Source organism: Sabethes cyaneus, chromosome 1, assembly GCF_943734655.1.
Source record: "Sabethes cyaneus chromosome 1, idSabCyanKW18_F2, whole genome shotgun sequence".
NCBI classification, from domain to species: Eukaryota; Metazoa; Arthropoda; class Insecta; order Diptera; family Culicidae; genus Sabethes; species Sabethes cyaneus.
The window spans coordinates 103,066,848-103,088,142 of NC_071353.1; the positions used below are offsets into that span (position 1 = coordinate 103,066,848).

Consider the following 21,295-nt stretch of genomic DNA (forward strand, 5'->3'; position numbering starts at 1 on the left):
GTTCCTGAATGGATGTCTGTTCTCTGTGATATTCTCAGGCAGGCTTCGGGAGATACGCTAAACTAACATGTAACAAGTCTAATAAATAGTTTTTCGATACCTGTTACGCGTGAGAAGAGAACAGCTAATAAAACTACATATAAAAAATTCTACATGGAAAATTCAAAAACTGTTTGCATGTATTTTGTCGGCTTTGTCAGTCATTTAATGAGTGAAATTAATCACTAACACCGTTCTGCCGTCTGCCTCCCTCAGTCTTCTGTGACTATTCGCGATCATGATGAACGAGAGAAACTGCAGTGTTGAGGTTTGAGGAGCGAAAAATAAGCGTAAAGAGAAATAACGAAACAAGCAAATGTTGCTCTTTGGCTGCCTGCCTACCCTTACGGCGATGCCAACCTTGTAGCATTGAAGAGTCGGTAGACAGATGTCAAACTATTGGCTTTCAATGCGCTTTGACGGTGTGAGTGTAATTACAGCGTTACAGTGTTGCCCGACAAAAAAGGCTACAACAGTGTCGAATGCTACCCAGTTTCGGGAACGATTCATGGTTTCCGAGCTGTTCTGGGTGCACAGTTCCGTGGCGTCATTGCTGCCAACGGCACGGCTCAAAATCGGTATTACCAGACTGAAATTTCTTTGTCTCCCGTGTACGCAAGCAGCTCCCCATAGAGGACGACGACGTCGATCGGTTTCTCCCGTATACTGCAAAGTTTGATCCCATTTGGAAAGTCAAATCGTGCCCGTGCGAAAACGGAAACTGGTTTCAGCGGCGCGTGAACTTATTTAGAAGTGCGGTTGAATTTAAGTGCGCATTGCCGAAATGGTCCTTGCCAAAAGTTTTTAGTTATTTGCATGCTAAGAAAAAACTTTGGGTCGTGTAAAAACAACCACGAACATTTTTCACGTACGAAACGATTGTATGCGCGGGTGCAAGCGAGAGGGCAAGCGGTTTTGCGGTACGTGCTTCAGTGGTATGAGTGAGTCGGTGCTTGCGTACGCGAAAGAGAAGTTTGATGCTGAAGGAAACATACAGAAAACAGTGTTGCCTGCAAATCGGATTGATAGATTCCGACGACGGTGCTAAATGTCTCTACGCCGACAACGGCGCCCGTCAAAGTATCAGTAGTTAACGTTGCTAGCCGGAATCAGTGTGCGTGCAATGTGCGTCTTCTGCACGGTTTATCTTAAGTTGGCAGTATTGTGTTTGCATCGAATATAGAGATGTGAACTGAACCTTCTGTGAACGATCAGAGTGAATGAGAAAGAAGTAAAAAGAGTGATCCACAGGCAGGCCACCACCTAGCTGTAGGGAGAAAGCTTGGCCCAACGAACCGAACGCAATGTTGAATGGTCGTTTCCCGAAAGGAATGTTGCTGGAAAAATGCTATTAGGACCGCATAACAGCATTACTTTATCGACTTAATGCATACATACTATACTAAATAATATATTTTGTAATGAAGTGACATTTTGACGGCAGTGAAGTGATTTAACGGAAGATTTAGTGGCAAAAGTGTAGCGTGTAGAGTGTTAATAACCTCTTGATGTGCAAGTTTTCCCCTCTGTCCTTGCACCGCTCGTATATTCCAGCGGCTCAATCAAACCAGCGATGAATGAGAAATCGCTTATTACTGAAAACTGCTCGTTGTGAACAATTCGTACGGATTATGATCCTGAACGAACAAATAATTGAGTAGAATATTAGAACTAGTAAAGTCGGGGTTATATGAAAAAGATCGAAGAAAACTACGGAAGTGTGTCGCAGACCACCTTGAAAAGAAGAGCATCTTTTTCAATTCGTACTGTCGGTAGTCTGTCAGCAGTCAGTTTGTCAGTCAGCCAGCCTCTGTGTACAAACACAGAGCGCACACGCGTGCTAGTGGGACTCGCACGGACTGGATAGCTGCAGTGTTGGTGGCAACTGGTGAAAGAAAACTAGCGTGTGATGTTTTGCATGAAGCCGATCACGCTGTATTAGTGAAAACGAGACGCGTTGTCCACAGCTGTAGTGGTATCCGCGCTGGTACGTGCCTGCCCTGCTCGCTACATCGGTACATTTTACAAATCGTTTCCCAAAAAAAGTGTGTACATTAAGAAAAATCATGTTTTTCTAAACTGTCGGGATTAAACGAAAAATCAGCGTTGACTCTAGGTGAAATAGTTTGTAGAAATAACTAAACGAAAAAGCAAACGATTTGTGAACATTATTGCTAGTGTAGAAACGCGATAAATTGTGCAAGATTCGTGTGCATATCAGGCTTAGCGAGAATCAAAACGCTCTCGATTTAATGAACCTAAAGAAGGCCCTTCACGGTAAAAGTGTATTTCAAAGCCAGAACGGGAAAGTGAATACAGGCAGCGGTCTGCAGAAAAAAACCACACACAAGGCATAGTGAGAGGAAAAATCCTATCCATGAGAAATGGAAGTAACTAAAATTACAGTGGCAACCTAGTCCGGTCGTCCATAGGTCCGAGCTCTGATGAAGAGTGCGAGATTTTTTGCTGACCGTTTTATTTTTCTTCTGCCAGGCTTGTGTAGTTCGTGGAAGTCACGCACGGTATGATGACGATGGTCAAGAAAACGAGGAATGTGTTCCGCCATTGAATTATAGTTTGGGGCCTTTTTGCTGCATTCGCGAGAGTGTTTATGCGTGTACCTATCAAGACGGCGGATGCCGATTAACAGAGTACCGTTTTCCAATCGAATTGCGAAAAAGTTTGACCGTGTCGAAAGTTGTGGGACAACGATTGTTGGATAAAAAATAAATCGTCGGAGCGGTCGAGTTTTGCGTGCGGCTACATGGTTTAATATTACGCTTTACGCAGGAAATTATTCCGGGTCCTCCGCACAAAAATTTACCAGTGTATGTATATGTGTGATGTATTTTCCTCTTGCTGAGGTAAAGTGAAAACGAAAAAAAAAAATAGAATAAGGTGCTGAATAATCAATCAAATGGTATGCCAACAGCGAGCATCCATCGATGAAGGATAAGAAAGAAGAAAATCCAAATCAGCAAGCTCCTCTCGGAAGTGTCTGCCAACAGTGTGTGCGGTGCGTGTATATTAATTGTGTGCACTAGTGTGCGTGTCCGTGTCCATTGTTATCTGAAATCGATTGACGACATCGCGCTTGTCAACTGTTCCTTGATAAAAAGTGAAATAATTTGTCGGCTCATGGCGTAACAAAATTTCCCTTTGGGCGAAGATTCTGCTGAAACTGGTTAAAAAATTTCAATCAAATGTTTGAGAGGCAAACACCAACAAGAAATAGTAATTTCCCGTAATCAATAATGTGTCCCAGGTGTTGCGGGGTCGAGCCATGGAAATAGATGTGAAGCAGAGTAAGCAGCGCAACAAACGACGGGAACGGGCCCAACGTATGATAGCCGAGCGGGATAAGGATGCCGCCACCGATGGTGCTGCTGTTACGGCTGGTGGTACTAGTACCGTGGGAAGTACCGGTGGCCCTGGCGGCATCGATCCAGATGATAGTGCCGACGAGGACATGCCGGTAAACCGCGAGAAACCTCCAAGGCCCACGGTTCGACGCAAGCGAAAGGAGAAGGACCCTTCACCAATTCTCGAGGAGGACATTATCGATGGTTTCGCATTCCTCGCATTTAAATCGTACGAGGATTTAGAGGTGAGTACCAACTTTGGCTTTTTTTTTGCAAACAAAAGAAAAATCTACTAGCAAGCCACTCGTAATCAATCTTGTAGCGGAATAGATATCGATTGACTCCCAGAATAGATACCACTTGAATTTCTACATTCGTTTTGATACTCGGTTACGTATACCGGGGGAGAACAATTCGACGATAGCTTTTCAGTTCAATTTACTTATGAGAATGGGACGAGAATAAGATTAACAACACCCATCAGTCGCTTGTAATACAAAACATTGCCCCCATGCAAAATTGATCAATCCGTGGAATAAAAACAAGGTTGAAAAATTGGAAAAGATTCCATCCATTTACCGTTTTGTCATCAAAATACACGTCAAGTCTAGGGCCTCCAATCTAAGTGGATCGACTAGTGGTTATTTTTAGGTGCACAACTAAGTTCTTATTGTTTTTTTTGGAAATGAAACTTTATTGTGAAAAAATAGTTAAGTGTTCAAATTATTACCCATCGCTAGCTACAATTTTTCTCATCTTTTTGGTGTAGCCTCTGGCGTCCTGGCGTTGATGCCTTCAAGGGTGCTGCTTATCAGCCCGACCATGTGTTATCGAACGGAATAAAATAATAATCTTAAGACGTAATATATCGAGAACATTGCGGATGGGTTGGAATTTTCCATTTGAATGTTTTCAAGTAAGTTTTAACGGATTTAGCAACACGAGGTCGAGCGTTGTCATGTTGTGGAATCATTTGATCGAGCCCCTGCCGTTCCCATGTAATGGTTCCTTGTGGTTTCATCTACTCATAATAAATACTACTAGTCTGATCGAATCAAATACACGGCATAATCTTCGCAGCGTGAACATCTAGCCGAGCCGATAACGTAAAAGCATCACCGTGCAGTCCCAATGACTTTCTTTTCTTCATGTTGTTATAATCAATCAATTTTCCAGCCCCGCAAACTTTCTCAAATGTTTTGTTGTTTGTCATCGATAGGCGTGTTGCGAAGAACGAAAACCGTGCTGGATCAAGTGCTCCCTGGCAAGCAAGCGACTGGCGAGGCCTCAAATCATTATCAAAGAACTACTTTGCGGAAATTTTCCAACAATCGCTACGTTCGAGTGAATCACGAGTTCAAGCGGGTGACTCTCTTTCGCTTGTTTTCAGTAATATCAACGTACACACTTAAAAAACTCGGCAAAATTTGCCGAAATTTGGACAGCCGAGCGTTCGGTGAATATTTCAGTGGTGCATATCGACGTTTATGGATTTTTACTAACGTGTGGTATCATAAGAATTTTTATCGTACGCTCGGTTGTTCAAATCTCGGCAAGATTTTGCCGACTTCGGTGCTTTTTTGTAAGTGTGTAGGTTGTAGGATTGAGAAGAAACTCAGATCGAATCCTAAAGCTTTCTGGAAGTTTTCAACGAGCAACGCAAGGAATGCAGGCTTCCCTCATCTATCGTCTATCGCGATAAAGCTGTTTTAAACCCTACAGGCATATGCAGCTTATTCGCTGGAAAGTTTGCTAGCGTGTTTTGTCATGAAAGCTTAACCAGCGGCGAAGTCGACCGCGCCGCAAGTAAAGTCCCATCGTACAGTCAAGCTCTGAGTGATTTGGGTATAAAGATAGAGATGATCTCCCCGGCCGTCTCGCAACTGAAGTCCTTCAAACCTGGGTCAGGTGGAATTCCGCTTGTTTTCCTGAAGAAGCATATCTCTTGTTTGTTTAGACCATTGCAACTCGTATTCCCGAAGTCGATCTCCAGTGGCATTTTTCCATCGTGCTGTAAATCAACTCATGTCTTTCCTGTGCACAAAAAAGGCAACATGTGAGATGGAGACAACTACCGAGGAATCACATCGTTGAGTGCCGTTTCGAAACTACCTGAGCACTTTTTTCACATAGCAAGCAATATTTGAGCGCGGATCAGAATGGATCCACTACGACCGATTTGTTGTGCCATGCATCGCACATGGTCGACAACATGTCCGCAATGACGCGAACCGACGTCAAATACGCCGACCTGTCAGTCGCAATCGCTAAACTCGAAAGACTTGGCATGAGCGTCTGCGTTGGTTCCGTTCTCGTTTAGCTGATCGTCAGCTGATGGTTGCCATCGGCGATTGCAGGTCCAATACATTCTGTACCACCTCAGATATTCCGCAGGGCAGTAATCTCGGACCGCTCATATTCCTGCTCTATTTCAACGACGTGCACTTCATGCTCACATTCCAACACCAGCTAGATACCTTTACCAATTGGTGAACCTTAAATAGAATGGTTATCAACCCATCAAAGTGTTCTGTAATATCCTCACGAAAAGATGTTATTTTCAACTACACGCTTTTATCGAGTACAATAGAGCAGGTCAATCATATCAAAGACCTAGGGGTAATCCTCGATACAAAGTTAACATTCAGACAGCATATCTCGTACATCGTCAGCAAATCCTCCAGGACACCGGACTTCATCTTCAGGATTGCCAAAACATTCAGGGATGTATACTGCTTAAAAGCGTTGTACTGCTCTCTTGTCCAACCGACTCTGAGATACTGTTCGGGTACGGTCCCGTACCCGAACAACCACAACAGCTTTGAACGAATCGAATCCGTCCAGTGTCGATTCCTGCGTTTCGCTCTTCGTCGGTTACCCGGGCGAAATTTTTACCACTTACCGAGCTACAGAAACCGATGTCAGTTGATTCACCTGGATAGTGTTTCCACACGGAGGAATACATCTTAAGCCCTGTTAGTCGCTGACACTCTACGACAAAAAATAGACTGCCCGAAAAATCTTGAGCGAATTTACCTCAACGTGCAGCCTAGACCCCTTCGAAAAACTGCTACGCTGAGCATGACACACCAGCGTACGAGCTGCAGTAAATACGGAGGAGCCCTTAGCGGTCTCTAAACAACGTTTGACGGAGTAGCATCCACATTTGATTTTCAACTGTCGCGCTAAACGCTACGTGTCAACTGCTTTTCAGCCCATCCAATTAATTTGTTGTGTGTGTATGTATGTGTGGGTGCGCCTGACTTCAACTCCCCGAAACTACCGTTAGGTATTACTTCGGGCGAAGGTTGTATCTGTACAATACTCTGCACATCTGTCACCAGTCGAGACGTGAACCGTTCTGAAGATGGCGACCGCCATAACGTCCATTCCTTCACGGCCACCCTCGTAAGGTTCTGCTATATTTGATGTTGTTCCATGTTGCTTGACCGTCCACTTTCCCTGTACCTGTTGAGATGTGTAACGATCCAGAGATGGCGATCGTCGTGACTTCCACCTCGTCACGGTTACCATCGTAGCTCGTAAACTCAGCACTCCGGAGCTCTGTCGAGTTCACCACTCCACTTTCACTTGACCTGTCGAGACGTGTTCCATCCTTCACGGCCACTCTCGCAGGATTTTTTTTATAAGCCCGGCTGCTTTGGGTTTAGAACACATATCGAGACGTGTGTTGATGCAGAGATGGCGATCGTCCTGACTTCCATCGTCTCACGGCCACCCTCGCAGGGCTTCGTATCCAGCTCAACACTGCTCTGTCGTGAACACCATGGTCCAACATCCCTCAAATCAATTCGCGTACCGCATGATTCTGCTCGAAGGGCCGCTAAACATTCCGTTGCAGAGCGTCGTCGGTCCGAGGATGGAACCTTGAGGAACTCCCGCCATGAGCAGTTGCAACCATATCTCGGCTACACCACCGTGTCTGTGTGTGTGTTTTTTACGTGAGGAAACGCTCTATGCCAGGCACACTAATGATTTATGTTTACATTTACATCGCGTGGCACAATGTGGGTCTCTAACCCACTAAAAACCTCACGGGTGCCTGACCTAAACCCCCCGGAACTACCTTTAAGTATTACTTCGAGGGAAAGCTGTATCTGTACACTGCTCCGTACACCTGCCGAGACGTGTACCGATCCGGATATAGTGGCTGTCATAACGTCCATTCCTTCACAGCAACCCTCGCAGGATTTTTCCCGGATGCTTGATGCTACTCCATGTTGCTAGACCTTCCACTTTTCCTGCCTCTGTCGAGACATGTACCGATCCACAGATGGCGATCGTTATGACTTCCATCTCCTCACAGCCACCCTCGCAAAGTTTCGATCGAGCTCAGAATTACTCCATCGAGTTCGCCACTTCGCTTCCACTTCACCTATCGAGACGCACACCGATCTAAGGATGGCGACCTACATGACTTTCATCCTATCACGGCCACCCTCGCAGAATTTCTTACTATGATGCGCGTTTGTATTTACTCAAATAATCCCCGAAGATGGATTTATTCTGTGTGTGTGTGTGTGTTTTTTTTTACGTGAGGAAACGCTCAATGCCAGGCACACTAATGATATATTGCTACATCACGTGGCACAGTGTGAGACTCTAACCCACTAAAAACCTCACGGGCGTCTGATCTTATCCCCCCCCCCCCCCCCCCCCGGAACTACCGTTAAGTATTACTTCGGGGGGTATGCTGTGTCTGTACACCCTGATCCGGAGATGACCGTCATAACGTCCACTTCTTCACATTCACCCTCGCAGGGTTCTGCCATTCTTGTTGCTACTACATTCTCCTTCACCGTCCACTTTCCTCGCACCTGTCGAGACGTGTACCGATTCAAAGATGGCGACCGTCATGACTTCCATCTCCTCACGGCCACCCTAGCAGGGTTTCTTGTTAGGCTCAGCACTGCTCCGTCGAGTTCGCCACTGCGCTTCCACTTCACCTGTCGAGACGCGAACCGATCCAAGGATAGCGACCAACATAACAACCATCCTCTCACGGCCGCCCTCGTAGTGAGCTTGGTTTGCTCCGTCGCGCTCGTCGCTCCACCGATGCGTCTGTCGAGACAACGCTAATCGGGATTGGTAGTTCGCTGGTCGCTGGTGTGTGTGTGTGTGTGTGTGTCTGTGTGTGTGTGTGTTTGTATGAATGTGTGTGTGCTTGTGTGTGCCTGCTGAGTCTGTGTCTGTGTGTGTATATGTTTGCCTAAATATTCTGTTTTGTTCATGCTGTGGAAACTAAAAAGATCTCAAATTTTGTTTTTTTTCCTGACATTACCTATAAAGTTTCAGTGTCTTAAAATTTATATTATAAACCTGAATTTTGAATACCGTCATCCTGGGCGAGATTGTGCCAAAAAAGCATATATTTTTGTTCTTTAGTATACACACAATTTAGGAACCAAGTTGATTTCAAACCTGTCAATATATACTAAATTGTTCAATTAACAACTACCCTACAGATGGTTTAGTTACAATGAAACCTAATTTTACTGGAAGTGCATGAACTTTGGCACCGAACCAACCCCTTTTAGGGGGTGACATTGTGCCAAAAACATAAAGTTAGGCTAAAAACCTAAACAGTGAACATTAGCATGTTTATTAACAATACACATAAATATTAGTATAAAGTAGTCCATATGGGGCCGTCCATGAACATGAACGCGGGTAGGGGGTCGTCCAAAAACAACGCATCATACAAAAAATATGAACGAAAATAATCCGGAGAGGTCTGAAATAACTAAAAATGAGTTCGTAGTCAATGGACAGCCTTTATATAGCCAGTAGCGTTTCTAGGATTAACAAGGGGGAGATATATGAAGGGGTGTATCCTAAAGGGGCATACCTATTTGATCATTTAACAAAAGTAACCATTACTTCGTTCGAGAACCTGCGGCCGCAGAACATGTGGCCTATACCACCCCCTCTCGCCTCCTTAAAATTGGCAGTTTGTACACGGTATAATATATTCGTCTTATATTAGAGTGTTTATTCAAAGTATCTGAAATTTCCAGAGAAAAAGTATAAATTAGTTTAAATTATTTAGCAGACATATGATGCTGTTTGCTCCAAAATGGATGATGCAATCTAATTTGTCAAAATATTGTGCTCAATAGTAAAGAATGTGAGTGTGCTGGTGTTTACTGACGTATTTTTGTTGTGTATGTGAAATCCACAAATTGGATCGATCATTATGGCTTGGCACAATCTCACCCCCGTGAAGCTCGAAAAGTACAAAGTTTCGAAAAATATTATTTTCGCAATCAAAACTTATCCAACGCATAATAACCTACATTGCAAATGATTAGTTTATATACCTTCAAAATAGCAAGTTGATGCAATTTCTTGTTTGGGTTGGTTTATACAAGACATTTTTAACAAGCGTTATTTCCGAGTATTTTTAATCGCGAAACCCTGTTTAGGCTAAATAGTTTGCTAATATTATCTGTGTTCCATTCTAAGTTATGAATAAATATGTTATGTTCATCATCATTTTGAATTTAGGTCACCAGTTTCTATAGATATAATAAATTTTCACAAATAAACATTTTTGGTTTTTGGCACAATCTCACCCCGGATGGCGGTAGGTCATAACTGCAAATGAGAAATCGTCTTTACGTCTTCTCTTTTACGTCTATTACGGGTGTATAAAAGCAATCCAATGCAATTTTTCTTAACGATTAGCTAGCATATGACGCCAAGATTAATATCGTGCGAAAAAGATGCCATCAAGTGTATTTGCAGCGTCATGATAGACGTAAGAAAGGATACGCAAAGAGAATCTTTCATTTGAAGTTACAGTGGACCCCCGTTCGTTTGAACGATTCCTCATGCAAACTAACGGGGTTACTTTTTAATTTGAACAGCTGGTAACCCGATGCTGGTATGCTGGTTAATTTGAACAGCTGGTATGCTGAATCCTGTGTGAACTGGCCGCCCTGGTCTTTGTTATTGTTTTGGTGGTTTGTTTTAGTCGGCAGTTGCAAGTGCGAATATTGCATTTTCCGATCGAAATTCTATCTGAATCGTTAGCAAAACGAAATGTGAAACCGATTAAACACGCTAAGTCAGTACAAAAAAATCGTGTTTATGTGCATTGTCTGCATAAACAAATGATATCATGTTGAGAATAACATTTGAACCATTTTTAATTGCACGTCGTGCAAACCAACGGGGTTCAAATTAAAAAGTGTTCAGATTAAAAACGGTCAAACGAACGGGGGTCCACGGTATGACCTATTCAAAATTCACGCCAATAAATATTTTCAAAAAGAGAATAATATAGCGAGTGGCCTCAAACATCACAATGCATATGTCATACATCATCACGACAAGATTATCTCTCTTAAAGAATTAATCTCTCATTTTATATGCTTTACGTGTGGCTGAGCAAACAATGTTTTTGAATGATAACTTAACTAAGTTATGGTACAGAATAATATTTCTCAGCAATTTATTCAATTTGTTTATAATAACCGTGATATTTGTCAATAAAAGCGATACGCGCCAAATAACATAGCGATAACAGACAACTAAACAGACAGACAGTAACAAATAAAATTGTTTAACAAAGGTTTCTCACACCACTAGGTGGATGAAATCAGGTTTTTTTATTTATGTTTCATGCTTATGTTAAATTTACACTATTTATAACTTTGATCACTAGTTATAAGATCCTAACCGTCATCGGGATCGTGAAGTCTGTTAATCTATACCTATAAAGAAGGATTTCTGTCTGTCTGTCTGTCTGTCTGTCTGTCTGTCTGTCTGTCTGTCTGTCTGTCTGTCTGTCTGTCTGTCTGTCTGTCTGTCTGTCTGTCTGTCTGTCTGTCTGTCTGTCTGTCTGTCTGTCTGTCTGTCTGTCTGTCTGTCTGTCTGTCTGTCTGTCTGTCTGTCTGTCTGTCTGTCTGTCTGTCTGTCTGTCTGTCTGTCTGTCTGTCTGTCTGTCTGTCTGTCTGTCTGTCTGTCTGTCTGTCTGTCTGTCTGTCTGTCTGTCTGTCTGTCTGTCTGTCTGTCTGTCTGTCTGTCTGTCTGTCTGTCTGTCTGTCTGTCTGTCTGTCTGTCTGTCTGTCTGTCTGTCTGTCTGTCTGTCTGTCTGTCTGTCTGTCTGTCTGTCTGTCTGTCTGTCTGTCTGTCTGTCTGTCTGTCTGTCTGTCTGTCTGTCTGTCTGTCTGTCTGTCTGTCTGTCTGTCTGTCTGTCTGTCTGTCTGTCTGTCTGTCTGTCTGTCTGTCTGTCTGTCTGTCTGTCTGTCTGTCTGTCTGTCTGTCTGTCTGTCTGTCTGTCTGTCTGTCTGTCTGTCTGTCTGTCTGTCTGTCTGTCTGTCTGTCTGTCTGTCTGTCTGTCTGTCTGTCTGTCTGTCTGTCTGTCTGTCTGTCTGTCTGTCTGTCTGTCCTGTGTTCCTTATAGAATCAAAAACTACTGAACCAATCGGCGTGAAAATTTGCATGTAGAGGTTTTTGGGGCCAGGAAAAGTTTTAGTGATGGTTAGAGACCCCTCCCCCCACTAAGAGGGGGGGCTCCCATACAAATGAAACACAAATTTCTGCATAACTCGAGAACTAATCAAGCAAATAGAACCAAATTTGGCATGTGGGTGTTTTCGGTGACAAGAATTTATTCTAGGGTAATTTGAGACCCCTCCCCTCTTTATAAGGGGAATTATAACTCCTCTCCCCTTTAAGAGGGGGGGGGGTTTCCATACAAATTTCCTCATAACTCGAGAACTAATCAAGCAAATGGAACCAAATTTGGCATGTGAAAGTTTTCGAGAGCAAGAAAATTTTCTATGTTGAATTAGGACCCCTCCTCACTTTAAGAGGGGGGGGCTCCTGTACAAATGAAATACCAATTTCCTCATAACTCGAGAACTAATCAAGCAAATGGAACCAAATTTGGCATGTGAAGGTTTGCGAGAGCAAGAAAATTTTCTATGGTGAATTAGGACCCCTCCCCACTTTAAGAGGAGGGGCTCCTGTACAAATGAAATACAAATTTCCTCATAACTCGAGAACTAATCAAGCGAATTGAACCAAATTAGGCATATGTGTGTTTTTGGAGACAATTTTTTTTCAATGATGAATTGGGACCCCTCCCCACTTTAGGAGGGGGGTCCTATACAAACGAAATACAAATTTCCTCATAACTCGAGAACTAATCCAGCAAATGGAACCAAATTTGGCGTGTAGGTGTTTTTGGAGGCAAGAATTTTTTCTGTGATGAATTAGGACCTCTTCCCACATTAGGAGGGGGGGCTCCAATACAAATGAAATACAAATTTCCCCATAACTCGAGAACTAATCAAGCAAATAGAACCAAATTCGGCATGTGGAGGTTTTTGGAGGCAAAAATATTTTCTACGGTGAATTAGGATCCTTCCACACTTCAAGAGGGGGGGCTTCTACACAAATGAAATACAAATTTCCTCATAATTCGAGAACTAATCAAGCAAATGGAACCATATTTGGCATGTGGGTGTTTTTGGAGGCAACCATTTTTCCCATTATGAATTAGGACTTCTTACCTTTTTAGGAGGGGGGGGCTCCCATTCAAACGAAATACAAATTTGCTCATAACTTTAGAACTAATCAAGCAAATGGAACCAAATTTGGCATGTGAGAGTTTTAGATGGCAGAATTTTTTTTCTGTGGTGTATTACGACCCCTTTCCCTTTTAAGGGGGTGGGCTCCCATACAAATGAAATACAAATTTCCTTATAATTTGAGTACTAATCAAGCAAATGGCACCAAATTTAGCATGTAGGAGATTTTTGAGTCTTGAATTTATTTTATGATAGTTAGAGACCTCTCACCCCTGTGGTGGGGGGATATGGACTCTCATACAAATAAAACAGAATTTTTTGCGAAACTCAAAAACTAATCCAACTCGAGAAATTCGAGACTCTTCCATAAAACATTAATCAATAACAAGACCACAAAAACTATCTATAGTAACACTAGATCATTCAGGACGAGCCGGTCGCGAGTGTTGCCGGTGACCCGCCGTCGGAAGCGCCGCCCACTGGGGGGCTTGCAAAACTCGAGATAGTGACAAAGATCATCCGAGATTCATGATTTATGTACAACACAGGTTAATTTGTGGCAATACGAAGTTTGTCGGGTCAGCTAGTCTTATATATAAAAATGGATTTCTGCCTGTCTGTCGGGATGTTCCTTATAGAATCGAAAACTACTGAACCAATCGGCGTGAAAATTTGCATGTAGGGGTTTTAGGGGCCAGAAAAGGTTTTAGTGATGGTTAGAGACCCCTCCCCCCCCTAAGAGGGGGGCTCCCATACAAATGAAACACAAATTTCTGCATAACTCGAGAACTAATCAAGCAAATAGAAACAAATTTGGCATGTGGAGGTTTTTGGAGGCAAAAATATTTTCTATGGTGAATTAGGACCCCTCCCCACTTTAAGAGGGGGGGGGGGGCTTCTACACAAATGAAATACAAGTTTCCTCATAATTCGAGAACTAATCAAGCAAATGGAACCAAATTTGACTTGTGGGAGATTTTGGAGTCTTGAATTTATTTTATGATAGTTAGAGACCTCTCACCCCTGTGGTAGGGGGATATGGACTCATACAAATAAAACAGAAATTTTTGCGAAACTCGAAAATTAATCGAACTCGAGAAATTCGAGACTCTTCCATAAAACATTAGTCAATAACAAGACCACAAAAATAATCTATAGTAACACTAGATCATTCAGGACGAGACGGCCGCGAGTGTTACCGGCGACCCGCCGTCGGAAGCGCCGCCCACTGGAGGGAGGTAACTCCCCGCAGAAATCACTACTGTCTAGGTTTATTTGTTTTCCTAGGTCTACCTGGGTTTCCTGGAACGAGCGACAGCGAGTAAGGAGAGGATCGCGAAATGGTACATTCCATAAAAAAGTTTTCCGTGAAATGGTACATTCCGCTTAAGGTTTTTCGCAAAATGATATTCGGCGAAATGTTGTACAATCATGGCGAATATTACTATCCGCTTTCTGGCTATGCAATGAGGGGGAGGGAGGCGGAATTGTTTCTATTTTACTATGAGGAAAAATTGCAAATTTGTATATTAAACTACCCATTCCTGATAACTAATAAGCATTAACATAAGCAGCAAATCAGCGTATCTGGCATTTTATACTGCACGTTGTTGTATATTAGCTTTTTGACTGCATAGGTATTGTAAAGTAGCTGTATATTTTGTCAAAATAGCATTTAAGTAGCAATTAAGGCGACTTAAATGCTTATTGGCCTACATTTAAAAAGCATTGGTGATGCTTATTGGTTACCTGGGATGCTTTCATAGTTACGTAACTGCCAAAATGTATCATCTAAGGTTGAACTCCTCAGAAACTTGCAAAACTCGAGATTGTGACAAAGATCATCCGAGATTCATGATTTATGTACAACACAGGTTAATTTGTGGCAATACGAAGTTTGTCGGGTCAGCTAGTGAAGTATAAATGAATAAATCCAATGGAGTTTCTTTCGGCTTTGCAGTCTTAAACGTTATAAGACTGCAAAGCCGAAAGAAACTCCATTGAGTGAATTACCAGTCGATAAAAGATTGCAGTAAATGAATAAAAATAGAAACAATTCACACTAGTTTAATTCAATTTTTACTAGAATTAGCATTCCTATGCTGAAATTAACGCAGGTGGGATTGTGAATTGAACTACTGAAATGTGTCCATTATGAAGAGAGTAGAGAAATTCGTAAATTCAAGCTTCATCCTTGTGATACTATCGTAATCGTAAAAATTATATTTTTCAAGTTCGACAAAAATCTCAATTCGGTCCAATATTTTTCATATGCTTTCCTAACAGTGTTAAATTTCGTTCCATTTGATTTTTTTAAGACCAAAAATCAGTTTTGAAAATGAAATTTTCCTGTACCAAGGCACAGCAATAACACCTGAACCGGTTACTAGCTAATCTCCGAGATTGTAAACATTGCCAGGCTGCAATGCAAAGACATCTCTGCACGCTCTGCCGTCACCTTTGCACTTGTGTGGTGGCAGTGAGTTGCTGTTCATCGTAAACTGCAGCCCGAAGACAGAAGAAAGACAGAGCGAGAGAGAGAGACGTCTCGCTGGATCTGAAAACCCTTTGAATAACGGAACCTGCTGCTCTGACCCTTGCCTGTTCCGGTTTCATGCGCCGTCCAGTCGCTTTCTTACCGTTTCTGTTCTCTATGCACACACATACCGGTTCTGAGAAGAACGGCAAAGACAAATACAAGCGAAACCGAAATCTACTCAAAAGGTATATATTGCCAATGAGAGGAGAAAATGAAGCATGAAAATCCAGCGAGTGTTCATCATACACGTCTATGCTCTGTGCACGTTTTGAGCGCTGGAAGGTTAGGGAGTTTATATTTGGCATGTGCTACCGTCGTGTAAGTACGTGCGTTGCGCGTTGGCTGGCGGTTATTCGTACCGACGGTTGCAGAGACGTAAGCTGGGACCGGATCACTTCACCCATGTCAGCCGGAGCGTTATGCAATACATTTCATCTTATTGCTTCGGCGGCAGTGCAGGGTTAAAGCACAGCTGCAACCAGCCAGCGGAGAAAGACTGTCGAAACGGGCTCCTGCATATGACCTACATTCTCAAACTGAACGGCGACAAACAGCATTCTCCGACAATAAAACGAAATAAGGAATCTTTCCGTCTGTGGCAACGGAAAACTAAACTTGCATTGTTGACTAGAAACTTGCAACAAATCATACTAATACAATAGCGGAACCGAGTAATGCTCGTAAAAATGCGTGCACTGCTGTTCTGCGGCGGTGGTACAGCGCAAACCGAGATCGATCAATATGCATTACCATTTAATCGTCCCATTTGGACTCGTGCCAGGACAATCATGACCGGCACCGTGCTGCTCTACGCCATTCATTGTCTTTGGGCGAGTGCAAATTGCTTTTTGGTGCTTTGCACTAGCACGATCGGCGGAGGTAAGTCGATTTGTGGTATTACGTCGAACATGGTTCAATGATTTGAGTCCAACAAAAATATACAAATCTGATGGTATGATGTATTTTTGCTATACGGCACTGATGCTTGAAATGCTGACATTAGAACCATTCTGTCCCTAGTTGCATTCCGTGGAAAATTATACGATGACCAATGAGGGTGGAGCGTGTCCTCCTCAATGGTTAAATGTTACTGAGAGTAAACCACTATTGATAAAAGGTAGAAAGATAGACACTATCATTTAGTTCACTATTCACCGATTCACCGTATGTTTGCTACTTGTTTTTGCAACTCTGTGCCTTTAAGCAGCTGACGTCGTGATTAAAAATATGTAAAGAATAACCAACATCTAACTGGTGCAATGAAGAAAACAAAACGCCCATTCCTCAACCAGTCCTTGTTTCAGTTTTGTTTAAATTATGCTTGCTGGAAAAATTTTGGCCTTTTGTCCTTTTTTCGGGTTATCCAGCTGGTTACTTAATAGCGTATAAAACTCTATGCCGGGCCTTTTATGTTGTCATCATCAGAGTATCAGTTCTACCTGACAAGACAGGCAAATGTCGCCCACTAAAACACAGGCAGAGCCTCTAGCATAGCCGACACGCCTTAACCCAGGCAGGCGGAGGCGTTCCGTCCCTGGGCGGACTCCACGAACTGAGATCTCTCTGCCAAAGGCCGGAATGTCATATTTTAAATATAATGATGATGATAACGATAATGAGAGGAAAATTATAGATGTAAATGTGCTTTGCCCTGGACATTTTGTACTACTTGAGTTGTAAAATGTAGTATAGTGAAGTAGTGGAGTCCCGCCTAATTCCGGTTGTCCTCAACCGCGCAACCACCGTAAATTTTCCAACACGAACAACCGCAAATGAACCAATAGGAATACAAATCTTGGACCATCAGTACTTATCGACTTATCAGGGCTCGACCCATGGAACAAATTTCATCTTTCATCTCTCTGGCATTTAAGCACTGTCCCAAGATATGTCTACAAAGTAAATTGAGCGCTGTACGACCTAGGCGTTCGCGGTAGTCGACAGAAGTTTTAAACTATGGAGTCGCACCTGCCTCCCAACCCTCGAGACCAGAGAGCTAGTGCGTAGTATTTATAACGTAAATCCGTCGCCAAACCCCAACAACTGACTGCTAAAAATATTATTGTAAATTAAATGTAATATAGTACATAAGAATTGACTTAATTTTTGCATCTGCTTCCTTAGTATCTCCTTTGCCCGTAATGCTCCTTCATCCAAACCAGGTCGGGTATCCCACTTACATCCTCTTACTAACCCTAAGTCCCCGGCCGCTTCAATCAATCCGACATTTTCCGGAGATATTTGGGATAGCTGTGATAAATAGGGATGAACCCGAAAAATATTCATATATTAATTATCAAAGATCCCCGTACTGGACTTATTCTTAAACGGAATAAAACCTTTTTCCGTACAACGCAACATTTGGTAAATTTTTACCTTGAGTCCCACTTCAAATTACAAAAGTATTTTGACATATACCCACATTCAGAAGTGAACGTGACTGCTGTGTTCATTTACTGATTAGTTAAAAAGCCCTACACCACGTTAAAATTAAGTCTTATCGTAGGGGATTATGCTTGTTGGCAAAATTTTGACAAAATGCAAACGACGAAGGCTTCTCTTAGAAAAAAATATATTTAGATGCTCCAGGTTGCATTCGATGGGGACACAATTCTACAATTGACCAAACTCAGGCGGTCAGGCATATATTAATATTTTTTGAAACGCTTGGTTCGACCCATGCACCTTTCAGCATTGGACAAAAGATAGGAGTCACAACGACAACTTGTTAAGCGTAGCTACCTATTACCCCCCCCCCCCCCCCTTCCTTTCCACTCCCCCCCCCCCTCCATTCTCAAAGAATCCTTCATTTACTTTCCCTTACCGTCCCTTCATCAATTGTAGAATCATCGTTTCAAAAAAAAAAATATATACCTGACCGCATTTCAAGGTCATGACTAAAAATCACGAGTTTGGTCAATTTCATAGGAACGGACCCTTTCTCCGAAGACCCGCGCTGAGAAGACGCGGACTAACACGCTTACGGACGAACAACGTCACACGCAGTACCTTGCAAGTCGTAATGGCCTGCATAGTGTCGTCGTCCTGAAAGTAAAAACAAGTTAGATTAAAACTTCTCGGTCGGTGATTTCTACAGTAGGTGAAGGAAGAGCCACAATTTGTGTCTAAAAATAGCCCAACCCATGTCGCTACGGTTAAAAAGGGGGGTTGTGCAGACTTCTTTTGTCCAGCGCCTCTATGGTTCAAAGGTACACGGGTACCAGCGAGCCACACGCCCTGGCAGGTGTTGTGGGTTCAAATCCGGTTATAATCTCTGATTATAGCTTGGTTCAACCCATCCACCTTCCAGCATTGGACAAAAGATAGGAGTCACAACGACAACTTGTTAAGCGTAGCTACCTATTATACCCCCCCCTTCCTTTCCACCCCCCCCCCCTCCATTCTCAAAAAATCCTTCATTTACTATCCCTTACCGTCCCTTCATCAATTGTAGAATCATCGTTTCAAAAAAAATATTAATTCTACAATTACCTGATCGATCAATCTTCTAAATATGTAAAAGTGAACGTGAGTATGTAGATTGCATACCATTCGCTAGAAGACAGTTTTCCCAGAATTCCATTCTCCAGAAAGCTCCAGAAAGGAAATTTTCCAGAAAATTTTCCCCCGAATATACCATTCCATAGGAATTCATTCCCCAGAAAGAATCATTTTATAGAAAATTGTAAATTTTAAAAAAAAATTTTAAATTTTGTAAGAAAATTTCACGTGTAGTGTTCTATGGCAAAGGTAAAAACTGAGGCTTCCAGATGACGTAGCTTATGCAAAAGTATGCGATGCTCAATTCTATCAAAGGCTGCTTTAAGGTCAGTATAAACCACGTCAACCTGAGCTTTCGATTCAATTTGTGTGAGCGTGAACAAGTGAGCGTGAAATTCAGTAAATTCCCTGTAACGGATCGGCCAGGCATAAAACCATGTTGATCTGGAGGGAGATTTAGCATTTCGGAGTCCGAACGAGCCACAGCGAGTAAGGACAGCATATACCCAACCAATAGCTAGGTCAAATTAGCAGAATTAGCAGTGAGAATGATCGCAAAGTCCTTTGTAAAAAATCAAAGCAAAGCCTAGATGCTACATTCCGTTAACAAAGCTTGACCTTCTGTTTTCATATGACAGATTTCGCAGCCAGCTGTCAGAGTACAGGACAATTGCTCTCCCAGTCGAGATTCGAACATACGACGACTGGCTTATTAGGCCAGTATCATACCTCGAGACCAAGGAAATTTACTAACGAAAGTAATTGCGGTAAATCAACCTCGCCCTGCAACAGTTGTGTCACAAACAAAGCCTGTTGAATTTTGCTTCGACGTTCCAACGTATCTACACCAAGCAAGCGACAGCGAGCGGGATACGATGGTAAATTTTTCAGGTTGTAACAAGACAAACAACGCAGGGCCAATCGTATGAACCTCCTCTGCACTCGTTCAATTCGAAGTTTCCAATAAAATCTTTGTAAAATCCACATTAGGCACGTATTTTGGAGAAGAGTACGAGCTAAGGCGCAATATAGTGCTTTTAGGCAGTACGGGTCTTAAAAAATCTCGTTTAATTTTTGCAATAAACTCCAGCTGGGAGTTGCTTTTGAGATTATCGTTGTACGCTGACGATCGAAGGCTAGTTTCGGATCGAAAATTACACCAAAATCAGTCACATGTTCAAACCTTTTCAATATCTAATTGTCAATTTGGTGCTCGACAACTATAGACTATATTTATTCACTTTGCCCCAATTCACAAAAATGCAACCAAAATAAATTGAGGACGATGGCAATCCTTGATTGATACCTACATCGATCGTCAAGAAGATTATAAAATCGTCAACATTTACCAATCTGCAGTCTCTTTCAAGGACACAAGACCGTCGTTAAGAATAAAATGAACAAAAAGGGTCGCTAGTTACTGCCTTGCGGTACACAAGATTATTTCGTAAACGGGGCGATACCTTCGGACCATGTTTCACTTGCAATTATCGCACAAATACAAGCAATACATTAGAAATTGAACTAAGGGTTCAAAATAAAGCACAATGTAGTGAAAAAGCGTGGACCAAAAAAAACTGATAGCCAAACTATTGCCGAATATAGTAGACTTTCTCACGTAAATCTGTTAATTCTGTTTCTTCCTTATAATCAATCATAGTAACTGAAACTTCTATTGCTACTAAATATTTTATTCACAATATTGTGTAACAACTGGTTTTGTTTTTTAGGTAGGAAACGTCTGATTATCTAGGTTTAGTGACCTCAAGTTACAAATCCTTAGTCCTCGTAACGATTTACAACTGGAAAACCGCTAGAATTACAGTCGAGCTAGTGTTATTAGACTACAGATATTCGGCCTAGTGACGGTCGACCTATAATCTATAACTACCTATCTATAACTTTCTAAGAAGTAGCCCATTCTGTGTTCTCAGGATCATGACTTTCTGGGAAATTGGGCATTCTGGAAAATAGCTTTCTGATGAATGGGTCATTCTCGGCTATGGTGGAACTCTGGGGAATGGTTTTCAGGAGAATGGTATACTATCGAGTATGCATGTATGTATATGTTTCACCATAACTCCTGAATGCCAGAACCGCTCTCCACCAAGCTTAGCATACATGTTCCTTGACGTAAGCGAATCAGTACTGGTCGCTTGACAAAAGGGAAGATGGCGTCTAACAGGGGAAGGAAGTCCAAATAAATAAAAGGAGCTGCATTTGTCTTGCATTTGAACCAAGAGCAGTTGTACAAGTGTTTGGGAGATAGGATGAGAAGGGTTTGTAAATAG

At 42.4% G+C, this 21,295-nt stretch overlaps 1 protein-coding gene across 7 annotated transcripts in view; it reads left to right on the forward strand.

The window, feature by feature from the left end:
• Positions 1-696: 696 nt before the first annotated feature.
• The window catches only part of LOC128732600 (proline-rich protein 36), a 379,912-nt gene continuing 359,313 nt past the window's right edge, over positions 697-21,295 (forward strand). For all 7 annotated transcript variants that reach the window (XM_053825879.1, XM_053825881.1, XM_053825882.1 and 4 more), the window contains exon 1: positions 697-3,646. In XM_053825879.1, the coding sequence (XP_053681854.1) occupies positions 3,323-3,646 (324 nt within the window). In that variant the 5' untranslated portion in view covers positions 697-3,322. The remainder of the gene's footprint in view (positions 3,647-21,295) is intronic.